Consider the following 14,872-nt stretch of genomic DNA (forward strand, 5'->3'; position numbering starts at 1 on the left):
TATAATTACAGGGCAGTCTGTGCAACAAGCTAACAAACCTTTTTCGGTAATTTTACACCTTTATTTGTTATAATTTAAGCATTTCTTTATCATACAGAAACACTATTTGAAACTGACCTTCTTTTTCTTATATTAAAATATATCAGGGATGTGTAATTAAACTTCCTTACACTGACAGAAAGCAGAGTTTTACTCCTCCAACTTGCTTAACATCAAAGTAGGCCTTATGTGGCCCACAATGTAAAATGGGTTTGACATCCCTGCTTTAGTTGATGTGAATTAGGAGCCTGCAGTATTCTTTAGGATGGCAAAGGAAGGACACAAAGGAAACCATTTAGTGTCATGTACACCTCAAATTACCTTCTAATTCATAACAAGACGGCATAGAGGACCTAAAACACTGACATTTTAATTTTATATTTAACGTTTATACAGGAAAGACTTGCTGAGCACAGATGCCCTTTCTCAGCTAGGTTCTTCTTCACATTCACACACACTGGGGAGCTGCCCAGTATGTATCAGACCCAAGCTAGTTGCCATTCAACTGCCTTACTAAAGGACGCCTTAATTTTTAGTGCTGAAAATAAAAGCAGGAAAGGAAGACATTCTTTTTTTTTAACAGCCAGGAAGTTATTTGGTAATTCTGTATAAGGCCACAATTAAATTTGATTATTGAAACTGTTGGGCTTTTTTGTTTCTTCCTAAGGCTACATCGTGCTACAACCCACCCCCAAAAGTGGTGTATACAATGATTTGTGTATCAAAGAACAAAGACAACATTTGATGTGATGTCTTTGTTCTTTGTTAAAGAACAAAGACATCACATAGTGTAAAACTGAGATTTGTTTAAATATATACTTATTGATGCTTCAGACACATTTCTTCAAAGTTGGATCAGGGACATGTTTACCACTTTGTTTCATCATCTCTTCTTTTTACAGCAATGTAAAATGTAAAGTGTTTGAGAACTGCAGAGAAAAAATGCTGTAGTTAAGAAAGCAAAATGTTTTCCCTCTCAGGTTTTTTTTCTCTGTCCATCACCAACACGGATTTCAAATCAAATATGCAAGATGTGACTGAAGTGCAGACATTCAGCTTTAATTCAAGGAGTTTAACAAAAGTACTTTATTACTGGTTTAAAGATTTACAGTATTTTTTAATCCATAGTCCCCAATTTTAAGAGGCTCAAAAGAAATTGGACAAACTAACATAATTTCAAACTTAAGAATTGTTTTTAACACTCACTCACAACCCTTTGAATTCTAGAAGCCACAGTAATCATCAAATGCTGTTTTTCCTCCTTTGAGATGCTCTGCAAGGCCTTTAATATAACTGCCTTTAGTTGCTGCTTGTTTGTGGGTCTTTCTGTCTTTAGTTTAGTCTTCAACAGCTGAAAAGCAAATAGCAGGGTTTAGATCAGGTGACTGACTTAAAGAAGATCCCATTTCTTTGTCTTGAGAAACTCTCGGGTTCCTTTTTCAGTATGCTTTGGGTCATTGTCCATTTTCACTGTGAAGTTCTGCAATCACATTTGCAGCATTTAGTGGAATCTGAGCAGGGAGTATAACCCTGCACACTTCATAATTCATCCTGCTACTTCTATCAGAAGTCGCATCGTAAATAAACACTAGTAGCTCAGTTCCAATATACCCAGGCCAAAACATTGCATCTACAATGTTTGACAGATGATGAAGTGCAGTGTACTTCAAATCACGAGCCATTTATTTCCTTTTCCATGCTTTTCTGTTCCCATCATTCTGTTACAAATTAATCTTGACTTCATCTGTCCAGAGATTACTGTCCACAGCTGGGCAGGGTCATTTCAATGTGTTCTGGAAAAGTCTGATCTGGCCTTCTTCTTCTTAAACACAAATAGTGATTTGCACTGTAAACAGTTATACTACTTAAGGTGTCCCTTGCTTTTGGAGTGTGACAGTAAAACACCAAAACACTACCTCCTCAAAAGTGTTCTTGGAGAGATGTTATTAAGGGTTTTTCTCAACCAAGGAAAGAATCTGTGATCATCCATTTTAACTGGCTTACAAGGACTCTGGGGCCTTTTGATGTTGCTAAGATGGCCAGTGGTTTTCTCCTTTTTAAGAAAGTACCAGATTGTTCTTTTGACACTCATAACATTATTATCTCTCTAATAGGTTTATTTTGTTTTTTCACCCTAATTATGGTCACCTTTACTTCCATCAACAACTTTTTGGACCTCAATTCGTGCAAAGCTACAAAAAGTGGAATTTAGTCAATTCCACGACTTAAAGCTGAAGAGCTGCACTTTAATCACATTGTCTGATTTAGAATCCAATGGGGTGATATAGAGATGCAAAAATGACACAAAAAAATTGCCACTGTCCAAAAGCTTATAGATGTAACTGTGTATATGCACTGACTTTGAAAGATTTCAGATTACAGGACAAATCGATCCACCGAGGACGCTATCACCATAGCGCTCCACACTGCGCTGAGTCACCTGGAGCACAGAGGAAGCTATGTGAGAATGCTCTTCCTGGACTTCAGCTCAGCATTCAATCACATCATCCCGGAGATCCTGGTCCAGAAACTGTCTCACCTGGGACTCTCCACCCCCATCTGCCTCTGGATTAAGGACTTCCTGACAAATAGACCACAGTCTGTCAGACTTGGCCCCCACCTGTCCAGCACCATCACACTCAGCACCGGGTCTCCACAAGGATGTGTTCTGAGTCCCCTCCTGTTTACGCTCTACACATCCGACTGCTCCCCTACCCATCTCTCAAACACCATCTTAAAGTTTGCGGATGACACCACCGTGGTTGGACTCATCTCAAGGGGGGATGAGTCGGACTACAGAGATGAGGTCAACAGACTGACTGAGTGGTGTTCAGTTAATAACCTCCAACTGAACACCACGAAAACTAAAGAACTTATCTTCGACTTCAGGAAGGGCAGAGCAGACCCGGCCCCACTGTACATTCACGGGAGCTGTGTGGAGAGGGTGCGCCCATGAGGTTTCTGGGCGTGCAGATCTCTGATGATCTCTCCTGGACTGCAAATACACACGGCGGTGGTAAAAAGGCCCAGCAGCGTCTCCACTTTCTGAGAGTGCTCAGGAGGAACAACCTGGAGGAGAGGCTGCTGGTGACATTCTACAGAGCCACCATAGAGAGCATCCTAACGTACGGCATAACAACATGGTATGCAGGGTGCTCAGCTGCAGACAGGAATGTACTGCAGAGGGTCATCAACACAGCCCAGAAGATCACTGGCTGCTCTCTGCCCAGCCTGGAGGTCATTGCAAACTCTCGGTACCTCAGCAGAGCTGGCAATATCATCAAGGACTATTCTCACCCCAGCAATCAAGTGTTTGAACTATTACCATCAGGCCGACGGTACAGGTCACATAAAACCAGGACAAACAGATTCAGGGATAGCTTCTTTCCCAGAGCTATCACCGTAGTAAATAAGCATAAAAACAATTGAAACTGCTTAGCTATATCATACTGTCACTGTCATTATATTATGCTGCTATTCATACTGTCATTATATTAATGCTGCTATCCTGTATATATTGTACTATCCTGTATATATTGTACTTACTATTGTTTGTTTTAATGTACCTTTTATATTCTACATTTATATTTATTATTGTATTTTTGCACCAAGGGAGTGGCACTCCAATTTCGTTGTACCCTGTACAATGACAATAAAGGCTATTCTATTTCAAAGTTACAACATCACTTGTAAAGATGCAGATCTTCCCTAACAACTCCAAGCAACTCATTTGGAAGAACTGACCCAAAGATGTTGGCATCGGAACAGAAACAAAAGCACCAGAGCGGAAAAGGAAATGGAGGTGTTTTTCCATGAGGCAACGCAGCCAATTTCAGGTGACATTTTACATCAATGGCAAAATATTGTGTCTGGCGGCCAGAGTGCAGGGATGTCAGCCCGTTTGGCCAACACGTCTTTTCACCCTGAAGAGACCAAAGCAAAAAAAAGCAAGGCTCCCTTTTTTCCCCAAAAAATGTCCTGCAGTTCGTGCAAACCTGGAGAATTTGTTTCTGCAATGATCAGGGCCCAGCTCTAACACGCACTATTCACCTTGTTGACAAAAATAAGAAACAACTGGCCAGAGATTGCACTGAGGTTGGGACTCAAACTAAGTCAATCTATGGAGCCTTTTGCTAGTTAAGAGTCTGCAGTCACATAAAACAGCAGCAACCCCTGAGATCATGGGTACTGGATTTTTCTTTGAACCTGTATGTGAGTCGCTGCAGAAATGTTCTACCAGTTAAAAAAAAAGAAAATATCTTTCATCAGTAGCTTTGCAACATCAAACTTCAACAATACAGAGAAAATGCAACTAATGGTGTGATCTTCCTGAGCTATTGAATTTCATGACCACAAAAATTGGCTTCTGTAGAAATTCCTACTTATTATTTCATTATTTGCCCAAAATAATCCACTTGTTATCTGTTGTCTTTAAAAAAATTCTCTTTGTGATAATAGGGTGGCAACTAAGCTAGTGACAGAGAAAAAAGTGTTTTGGGTTTTTTTTACTTGAATTTTTATCCAAAAGAGTAATAATAAGAAGAAGAATATGAGAGGAAAAACAGCCCAAATACCCCCACTTTAACTCCTAACAACAAAGAAATTAGATCAGGCAAGAGCCCTGGAGTCAGATTGGGTCAGAAAGAAGATCAAATGTCCATCTCCCCTGTGGAGCTTTGTAAGCACCACATCAGCACCACTTTTCACCACCAGCTAATACACCTAATGGACCCCACCATATAAAGGCTACTCTCCCTTGTGACTCTGTATGTGTGTGTGCGTGGGTGGGTGTGTGTAAGAAACAGCTAGATCAGTGGAGAGAAACAGAGAAGAAAAACAAAGGGTGCTATACAGGCAGGTTACAAACAGTTCAAAGGAAAGGAGCACTTAATGTAAAGTTTTCATTCCCTCTTTGACTCTGTCATGTGTGCCCCTTCCGTGCACTCCTTCCTTTAACTGACAGCATAAAAATGTCTCAGCTTCATGTTTGAATGAGCACCCCGGTCATATTTGCTTTACTTACTGGGTTTGGCCAATTAACATTTACATATTACTTTCAAGTCTGAACTGCATGAAATCAGGATATGCACAAACTCACAGCAGTGCATGTCTCTGCCTGACTGTATTTTGTCCAGCTCACTAAATGCATGCCTGTTTGGCAGAATGTCCTGAATAGCAACAGCATGTTTGTGATAACATACCTCAAAAACTTAATTTCTTAAGTGCAATTCGTTTGAGACATTTGTGATGCTTTTTTGTAAAGCAACCTCTCTCTCTCTCAGAGATTATGGGAGTGGTGGGGTACACACACAGACTAAGACCCTGCCTTACAATAGAGAAGAGAAGCAAACATTCGAAAGCCTGATTAATTTTCACCAGACCAATGCTGACAACGCTCATTGCCACATGTGCAAATCTTTTTTTTCCCAATTATGTGGCTTTCTCTGTTGCTGTAAAATAAAGTCTACATGCAGCCTAGTTTCAGATGAATTATGTAGGTTTTATAAGACTGACATACCTACACATAATAAAAATAATCACACAAAAAAATTTAGGTCAACTTTTACAGAATGGAGGCCCTGAACAAGCTATACATTGAAAAACATGGAACAACAATCGTTCATTCCTCAACATAAAAGAAGGAATGGAAGTGAAAATTGCTTATTCTGGAGCTGACTTGGATTGTGACCTCTCTGCTGTTATTACCACACAGTTATTGTTTCAAGGCCTTAAATTCGACACCCTCCAACCCTTGGACCCATGCATTAGGGAGTGTTGTACTTTTAATAAGTTTTTAGCTAATGCATGTAATAAATCAACTATTATCATTAATTATTTTTCACAATTTAAAGAAAACATCCCCACAGTATTAGTGGAGATTAAAAAGGTAAAGAAAAAACTTTAATTTCTACTTATGTTTATGTTACTTAAGCATAGTAGACTAAATCATTTACCCTCTCTCCTCACACTAGCAGCAGATAATGTCATGACATGAAACTGAAGTGATCTGTTAACCTCACCACCACCGGGACTTCCTGCTTTTCTGGTTGAAACCCAACTTTGCATCTTGTGCAGTTCCTGTGGTTACTGTGGTACTACACTTTTTCACCATCAAATATGAATTTTACTGTAAAAATGCTGTTACATAGTGAACTTTAAGATAGAACAGATTATCTTCTAACTATGTATATGAAAGTTTTACAATTTATAAATACTTAGTGATTTAAATAGCAAATACTGTCATTTTATATTACAGTGGTGCTATCCTGTAGTGGTTTACACATTTGTCTAATAAGGCACAGGATCCCAGGTTTGATCCGGGACTGATGTCCTTCATGACGCAACCTGGCATGAAAATCTGCAAAATCAAACACGTGGATCTACCTGCTGTGGCAACACCTTGTGAATAAGGGAGTAGCTTTACTGTAGTTTTATATTACTAATTTAATGTTGTTCTCAACGCATTTCTAAAATCCCCAATTCAAAGTACCACTGGAACACTATGTGACCAAAATCCTCAATTCGAAATAAATGGCTCCCTGTCTGCACCAGTAAAATGAGCTGTCAGACCTCATTGAAATCGCTGCCAGTCTTCAGTATCAAAACGTCTTATTACTTCCTTCTTTTACCACTTTCTCATCCCTTCTCCTACCCATTTTCTCCACATCCTTCACTTTCTTTATTTCTCTTTCAGCTTTGCTAATTTGCAATTGATTAGCTGTCCTCTCAGTCAGCTCAGTCCCATGCTCGACATCCCTCGTACCCTCCTCCCTCCTTATCCCTCGCCCCCCTTCCCCTTACCTCACAGCCTATCCTCTCCTCCATCCGCGAGTCAATTTCTCTTTAACGAGCATTGGTACATTTCACTCCCCGGGCACCGGGGCCCTTCTGTGTAAATAAAACACAGAGCAGAGTCAAAAATCAATGGGCCTATTACCCTCCAAAAATGCTAAACAAGCAAAATTAGCGACTCGCTTGGTGGTGGAGGCCTTAATGTCCTCCGCCCCCCCCTTCCTACCCTCAGCATCACCACCAGCAGCCCCCCTCTCTTCAATCTCAGCATCCACTCAACAAGCCACATACTTTGTATCATCATATTGAATGCCATGGATAGAAACACATATTTATGCCTGGGCATGTTGGTGCAATACTCAAAGTCATTTGCTTCCAAAAGTCTCTCCCTCGCACAGGGACAAAACATGCACCGCACACTGCTGGCAGAAATGAGGGATTCACTCTTCTGAGAGAAATCATTGGGCACCACACGGAGCTACAGGCCACATTTAACCGCTTTTTATTTTGCCTGCCTTGCCCATATAAACACAGCACACGCGCACACAAACAGCAGCAGCCAGCAGGAGTTTATAGTAGGGATCCCATATTTTATCAGACAAGTCTGATTAGTGTGGCAGTAAAAAGCTGCACGTGTGTCCAACATTTGCACGCAGAAATACACACACGTACTGACAGAAACAAACACTAGAGCACACACAAGTAAATGTCTACATTGTAGGAGCACACGCACAATGTGAACAAATACACAAATAGTGCACACAAAACTAAATAAACAACGACAGTGTGCCTACAGACAAACACACACAATCACACACGTGTGCACACACACACACACACAGAGTAAACATGTACAGTATGTACAGGCTGTTAAACATACACACACACGCGCGCGCATGCACACACACAGCAAAGCAAACACATGGTATAGATACAGAAAACACACGCATACACACACACACAGAAAGACAAAGGCCAACAATTTATCACTTCCACTCTCTCTCACACACACACGCGCGCACACAGCCACACACACTACACACACCATTTGTCTGGAAATGAATGTGTAGCTGGTTAGCTGTGGTTCATTTATCCTGGCAGCTGATGTGTGGTTAACAGAGACATTTATGCTAATGACCTTCCGTGTTTAAAAAAAGGCAGCAATAATGTAAAGGCTCGTTAAAGGCCAAATCCTCGTTCGCTTGAGTCATTTTTCAGCCCATTTTCTTGTTCAATTAAACTGATGAAATTATTATTCGCATGTGAAATGACTATTCAACCTCACGAGGCAACCGACCGCTCGAAAATAGAACAGGGGACAAATGGATCAAATTCTTAAATGTTGGTGGCTGATGTTCTGGCCTTATCCTGGGCTGCTCCTGTTTCACTAGGACTTTTAGATTTCTTTACAATAATTCAGAAAGTTGCTAAACGTCTGCCTTGAAGGGAGTTTTTTTAATTTTTTTTATGTGTAACTCATTTCTCAAGTTGGGAATTCTAATCCTATTTTAGAAAATCACAAGCAATAAGAATAACATCATTTTGTATGTAAATATCAACATATTGATAATACAACTTGTTTTATGTTGGGTAATTTAACTACAATGCCACTTTTTCAGAGCACTTTGTAAACTGATAGCAGTCTTTGATGACATCCAGAAAAAGCAATAGCTATACTTATGCTGCTGCGTTATCTGTACTATGGAAGCACACGACTCTTCGCTGTCAAAGAAAATGGTGAAAGAGAAAAGGTAAAGACCTCAAAAATATTCTTCCAGAATATTATCAGCATGCTGGGACATTTTGAAAACTGAGATATGTCAGTCCTCTGCTTAAAAGCTGTCCTATGTAATGGCGTGAATAAATTAAAGTGCCTCCAAGTTTGCTGGACTTTGCCCAGTGAGATATTTAGAATTTAAAAGCACTTACAAATTGGAATAAAAGTCCCATTTCCATTTGCATTCCTTTTGTCACACAGTACAGTGTGGTTTACGTCAGATGTTTTGTTTTGTTGGTTTTTTTCCTTTTCATCATTTGAGTAAAAACATCTCTTACCTGCTTGTGCATCTCGATGTTCAGCCCGTATGACATTTCGTAGTACTGAAAGAAAGATAAAAGCAAGGTCGATCAAACATGTCTTCTCTGTTCCTCTTTTCACACACACACACACACACACACACTAATAAAATACTAATGGCAACACATGAAGTAAGCTGTCTCACCATGACATAGTGCCTCTGCATCTCAGTTTTCTCACTGGCCAGTTTCTCACATTCCAATTTCAGACTGCGAGACAGATAGAAAATGTTTTGTTAGCACGTGTCACCATCAAACACACAGCAAGCTACATCCATGCCACACGCAAACACATGATCAAAAGTAAAACTAAAAGACCAAAAATCTTTTCTAACTTCTGACTTCTAACTGACTTATTTTGTAGGGAGTGGATAAAAGAGGATGAGCGAGAATGAAACAAGACTTTAGCCAACTGAAAGCGGAGATGATACTTGCACTATACTGAGCCTGCAAGTCACTGCATCCTGCCACTTTAAATTTGCATTTCTAAATATGAGAGCTACAAAAGAAAGACAAATAAGTTGTTTGGATCGCAGCTATTTCCTCTGCAGACACAGGCACTTACTCAGCAGGTGTAGTGCAGTAATTAATGGATCAATGGACAACCACACAAACCTCATCATATATTCTTATAGTGCGAGTAAAAGCCTAAACTGCAACATCAACAAAAAAAGCAACCATAACATTAGGATCCATTTTGCGAAAAAGCTTAACTCTTTTGTGTCTGCCAGTGTATCAAAGTTTTTGTGCATCTTTTAAGAAGGAACTCATCAGGTTTATATCATCATCAAAACCTTTGCGTGTACACTTCAAATACAGCGATGTAAAACATGACAAAAACTGAGAAAATTCAATATTTACTTAAATATAAATGCTAAAATCAGCTGAAAATCTGGGGCTTTAAATGTTTAATACCTCAACTTTATTTAAGTTAGATGATGACGGTGTCCTCGTCTTTTTTTGTACTCTAAGGTTGGGGAATATTCTCAAACAGATTCATGGTTTTAGTAAGGTCTATAACATGTTTACTTTTCTTCTAAATAAGAACTACTGTAATAATAAATACTAATAAATTCGTCCTTAAAAGAACTGAAACATGTGGCACCACAGTAATTCTTATTGTAGCGTATTCCCAGAGTGTCTGACTCACTGCTATTTAAAAAAATAAATAAATAAAATCTGATCAGCGCCACCCTCGTTTTGGATTTCACTGGAACGAAAGAGTTTGATCTGTGCGGCTGTAGCATTAAGCATGCAGCGCACCATTCAGCCTGTTCAGCCTCAGGACTGGCCAACAAACTGGACCACTGGTTCATCTCACCAGGTGATTGGTAATAATTATGAGGTGGCCAGAAGTGGGTGATTATTATGCATTGGTATTGTGCCTGTGGTTCAGCCCTGAGCAATGTATTTCACACTTCATCATGTCAGGTAAAAAAGTATTTCACACCACTTGCACTTGCAGAGAGAGAGAGAGAGAGAGAGAGTGAGAGACGTGCATGCAAAGGTCGATGGGGGTTTACCTGTGGTTAGTCACTAGTAACAGATGGACCTTAGACAAATACAGGCTACCACTGTTTTAGCTGCATATGGTGCATTTGAGAGGAATAGCAATATAACATCCCTGAATATAGATGTCAAACTCAGCATACTGTATTTCTTAATCGAAACTTAAATAAAAAAAATACATTCTGTCTTGTATTTCATGTTATTGCATCACACATTTCCCTAATAATTTGGTCATACTTCATGAGTCATACATGACTAGTACACAGCAGCACAGAACTCGACCATTTCTTTAACATTATCTCGGGTTTTTCGGTTTACAGTGTGAGTCAATCCACAGTCAATCAATCAATTCTTTTTGATTTATTATTTCTCTAATACAGTGTTAGCATTTTCTGTGTGTGGATGGGGGGTGGGGGTGGGGGGGTCAGTAGTATAAGCTCCAGATATCCAAGGTGACTTAGGAAAACTGGTTTCAACTGACCAAAAGTGCAAGAACCAAAAGGTAATTAAGAAGAAAAAAATATTATAGGTAACATTTAATAAAATAAAACCAAACGTATTTATTAATTAATTAATTGTGCATTTTACATGTAAACATTTTTTAACATTTATTTTTTTAAATTCCTGCTATTAAAGTGATTAATTAACCCACTAATTACTTCTAATGTGCACCCAGAACAACAGGGATCAAATTCGCAATCGCTTCTATTGTGGGGAATGCAGAACGGTTTCTAAGTTTATTGCCGTTCTGGCTGATGAGCTGATGTTTCCATGCAGCCCAAATGTCATGCTCGTATCCGAAATCCTACCTGTGATACTGCGCCTGCAGGAACTGGAACTCCTCCTTGATCCGGTCGCAGGACTCGGTGACAGTGAACTTGAACGGCTGTCCCGGCTGATGAGGGACCTCAATCCAAAGCAAACAGCGTGCGAAGGAAGAAAGGAAGAACTGAGCCACCAAAGTTCAGCGTCACGACACACACACAGGCAGGACTGTAGCTGACAATAGGCCTCTGTGATAAGGATGGCCTTTTTGGTTTCACTCAGTCTCCTTACACGTTAACTCACGCACACTCAGAGACACACATGCAGCTGTGGCAGTTTGACAATGAGCGCAATTGTCCGTGAGAGCGCGCAGTGGCACGGAAACTTGATCTAAACTGATTACGCATCAGGCGCGACTGTTAATCTGCGCTGTTTTGACACACTGCTCTTACCGCTACTGTTCTGTACTTACCGGATGCCGCGCCGGGGGGTACATCTTGCTCAGATCTCGAATCATTGAAAATGTATTGCAATGTTCATCCAGAAAAACACGAAAACAAAGTGTGTGAGAACAGAGCTTTCTCCGTGCGTAAAAAGTCAGTCAGTGGCTGGTTTGCGGGCTAAATGCAGGTTCCGCGAAGAGTGGAGACATCCTCGGACCTTTGGCTGACCAAAGACAGCAAGACAGTAATTCAAAAGTCCATTCAGCGTAATAGTAAAGGCAAAAATTGTCCCAGTCTTTTCCAAAATCTTCAGCACCTTATTCTAAGCGCTTAACGTTCTCCTTCTGAACTAACAACAAATCCTCTATTTTCTCAGATTTCTCACAGAAAACATTAAAATCTCGCACACCATGACCCTACTTGTCTGCGAGTACGCTTCTCCACAGCGTCCCGTTGTCACGCGTTCATTGGTTTATTTCCTACAGTCTCCGTTAAAGGTTTGCATCCTCATTCAGCACCGGCCGACCGACCACCTCTCCGACTACAGCAGCCTGCCTCTGCGACGCCAAATTTAGAAGCAACCAGTCGTACGAGCTCAATTACATATTCACTACAATTACAAGGACCCGTAGCACGACGTCGGGACGTGTAGTTTAATTCATATTAGTCGATAATAAGCCCTACAGATGTGCGTCTGCTGTAAAGAACTACAACTTCCCAGCTCCTTCGCGAAACCCCCAAAGCCAATGATGTGTGGTCCGAGGGAGGAGCGGCCATTAAAGCCAGCCAATAGCGAAAGAAAACTATACACGCTCCGTTGCACCCCCCTGCCAATCATCTATAAGCTATCCAATCACATCCAGCAAGACGCGATTTATGCAGACCCCCACGTGGGGGCTGCTCTGGTACAAAAGGATGTCACAGGGATTAATCTGAAAACTATCTGTTGACTTATATGTTCTTTTTTTTTCTTTTTTTTTCCAGAGACTTCGGGGCAGAAGCGAACATATGGCCCCTTGGTCTCATGTTTTTTTCCCGTTTCCTAATTGAATCACCTATTAAACAGTCTGCTATCATGTCCGCAGATTGCACCTATAACCCTGCAATTAAATTCTCATGCAGCCCCCTCATCTCTCACTTCACATTATGTAAATCATACAGAGGGTGGACAAATAAAAAACTGATTATGTTAGAGCCACAAAGGTGGCATCAATATCAGGCTGGATGTCAATTAGCGCTTCAGCCTGTTCTATTTATTCATGTCTAGTTGGAAAAACATTTACATGAATTTCTAATTTTACATTTTTTCTTTTAAATTAAGGTTTTAACTACATAATAACAATCTGGTTGGTTATGGTGGTGCTGTTTTTTTAACTTCTTCTGCATTTAAACATTTAACAAATTTTAGAAATCCCTCAGATCTCAACTTGAAAAGTGAGTAGCATCTGTGACTCCCAGCTAAAATATACCGCAAGCAAACGAAATCTGGTGAAGTGAAATTATGATGTCAGCACTTTATGTACTTGAGTTGCCTTTGGCTTCTGATTATGGCTGGAAAATGCTGCTAATACACATTTAGGCTCCCACCATTCTTTCGTTTTCTCAGTCTCTTTTATGTGATCTCATGTCTCAGACAAATTCCTAATCCTAAATGCTAATCCTGCTGTTCATATTTCAGCATACACTCTAACATACAGCACACATGTGACATTATCCTTTTCTTATATGTACAAGCAGACTGAATGCATTTTATGTATTCCATACGTGTGCACTGCTCAGATAAATGCCGCCTAAAAGAGCTTGAATCATTTGCCTAATTTGTCTGCCCTTTAAGTAGTACAACCCAAATGGAACACCTCTTGCTAAGTAAATTGAAATATTATGACTAAGACTCTCTTTCTAACACACATACATACACACACACGCAGAGTTGACACCATTCATTTTGAGCGAACAAGTGCATATAGTCTGTCAGCCTGCATTTGTGGCTGTGAGAAGATGTTCAGTGTGGGTAGATGAAACACACTGTTGCTGGGTCAGCAGCTCTCTTCACTGCTGCCTTCGGTCATTTAGCAGAACTAACTGACTGTGTCCAGAAATCTTAATCATTTTGTGCTGCATTACACTTTATATTTCATGTCTCTTTCTCCGAATTTATCATAACCCATTAAAGCTATTTAGGATCACATTTGTTATAATGTGTGTGTCTGCCTCACACAACACAATAAAATACATTTCAGTGCTTCAGTAGTAAATGTTGTAATGTTACTTCTATGATTAATAATAATATTTGTTCAAACATACTAACAGGTGTACGAATTATAATCCACAATGTGACACCACATCAATCCACTTTCCTTGCCAGTCTGTCTGCTTCTGTCTTGTCTGTTGTCTCTGCCTCTCCCTCAAACATACATGGGATTGTGCACACAGACACACACACACACACACACACACACACACACACACACACACACACACACACACACACACACACACATTGCCTCAGCCATTCAAATACACATCTCTATCTACCACACATACAAACTAATATCTCAGGTAAGCACAGAGCCTAAAGTGACCTGCTGTCGCGGTGCGTGAATCCACCAAGGCTGTGAAAAGGTAATATCATGCCCTCCCTCTTTTCTCCTCCAAGGGTTGAGCCATGATGTAGACGAGCAGAGGAGGTGCAGAGGTGAGGGAGGGGGGCAGGTGAGGAGGAATAAACAGATTTATTTGCCTGCGCCCCTCTCTGATTATTTTGCCCCTGCCTTTTGTTCCAGACCTTATGAAACCCAAATGTCAAGTGAGGCGAGGGCCTCATATCGAGTCCTGTCAATCACGACCCTCTGCGCACCTGAAGCTCTGACGCCGGATTATTGGCTTCAACACAAGGGCTGCCTATGCCGCCAGGCACGATGCCTCAGACGATTCGACAGCCAAGGCTCTTTTTTTTTTTTTTCTAAAGAGGAACTTCATTTGGCAGCTGATGCACAGGAGATTGCACAGGAGCGGATTTTGAGCGTAGATGGGTAGCAAGCTGGATGCTGGATGTCTGTGTGTGTATGGAGAGTGGCTTATACAGGGAGGGGGGATTAAGGGGGAGGCTTGACATGGTCTGTGGTGGGGAGTGGGTGGCAAGGAAACCCGAGCTTAACATCTTGCTCAGTGCACTGATCCCAACTAGATATCAGTACCTGTACATATGTCCCTCCCTCCTTCTCACTGTTACACACACGCAGATGCAC

The 14,872-nt window shown here is 40.7% G+C and overlaps 1 protein-coding gene across 3 annotated transcripts in view; it reads right to left on the minus strand.

Moving 5' to 3' along the window:
* Positions 1 to 12,160, minus strand: part of LOC116312311 (transducin-like enhancer protein 4) — a 45,301-nt gene extending 33,141 nt beyond the window's left edge. For 2 of the 3 annotated variants that reach the window (XM_031729697.2, XM_031729696.2), the window contains exons 1-4: positions 11,654 to 12,160; positions 11,226 to 11,323; positions 9,054 to 9,117; positions 8,887 to 8,931 (exon numbers count right to left, since the gene is read on the minus strand). In XM_031729697.2, coding sequence (XP_031585557.1) covers positions 8,887 to 8,931; positions 9,054 to 9,117; positions 11,226 to 11,323; positions 11,654 to 11,698 — 252 coding nt within the window. In that variant the 5' untranslated portion in view covers positions 11,699 to 12,160. The remainder of the gene's footprint in view (positions 1 to 8,886; positions 8,932 to 9,053; positions 9,118 to 11,225; positions 11,324 to 11,653) is intronic. The other variant, XM_039620312.1, reaches the window with a different exon arrangement.
* Positions 12,161 to 14,872: the final 2,712 nt, after the last annotated feature.

This window comes from Oreochromis aureus, linkage group 12 (genome assembly GCF_013358895.1).
Source record: "Oreochromis aureus strain Israel breed Guangdong linkage group 12, ZZ_aureus, whole genome shotgun sequence".
Classification (NCBI taxonomy): Eukaryota; Metazoa; Chordata; class Actinopteri; order Cichliformes; family Cichlidae; genus Oreochromis; species Oreochromis aureus.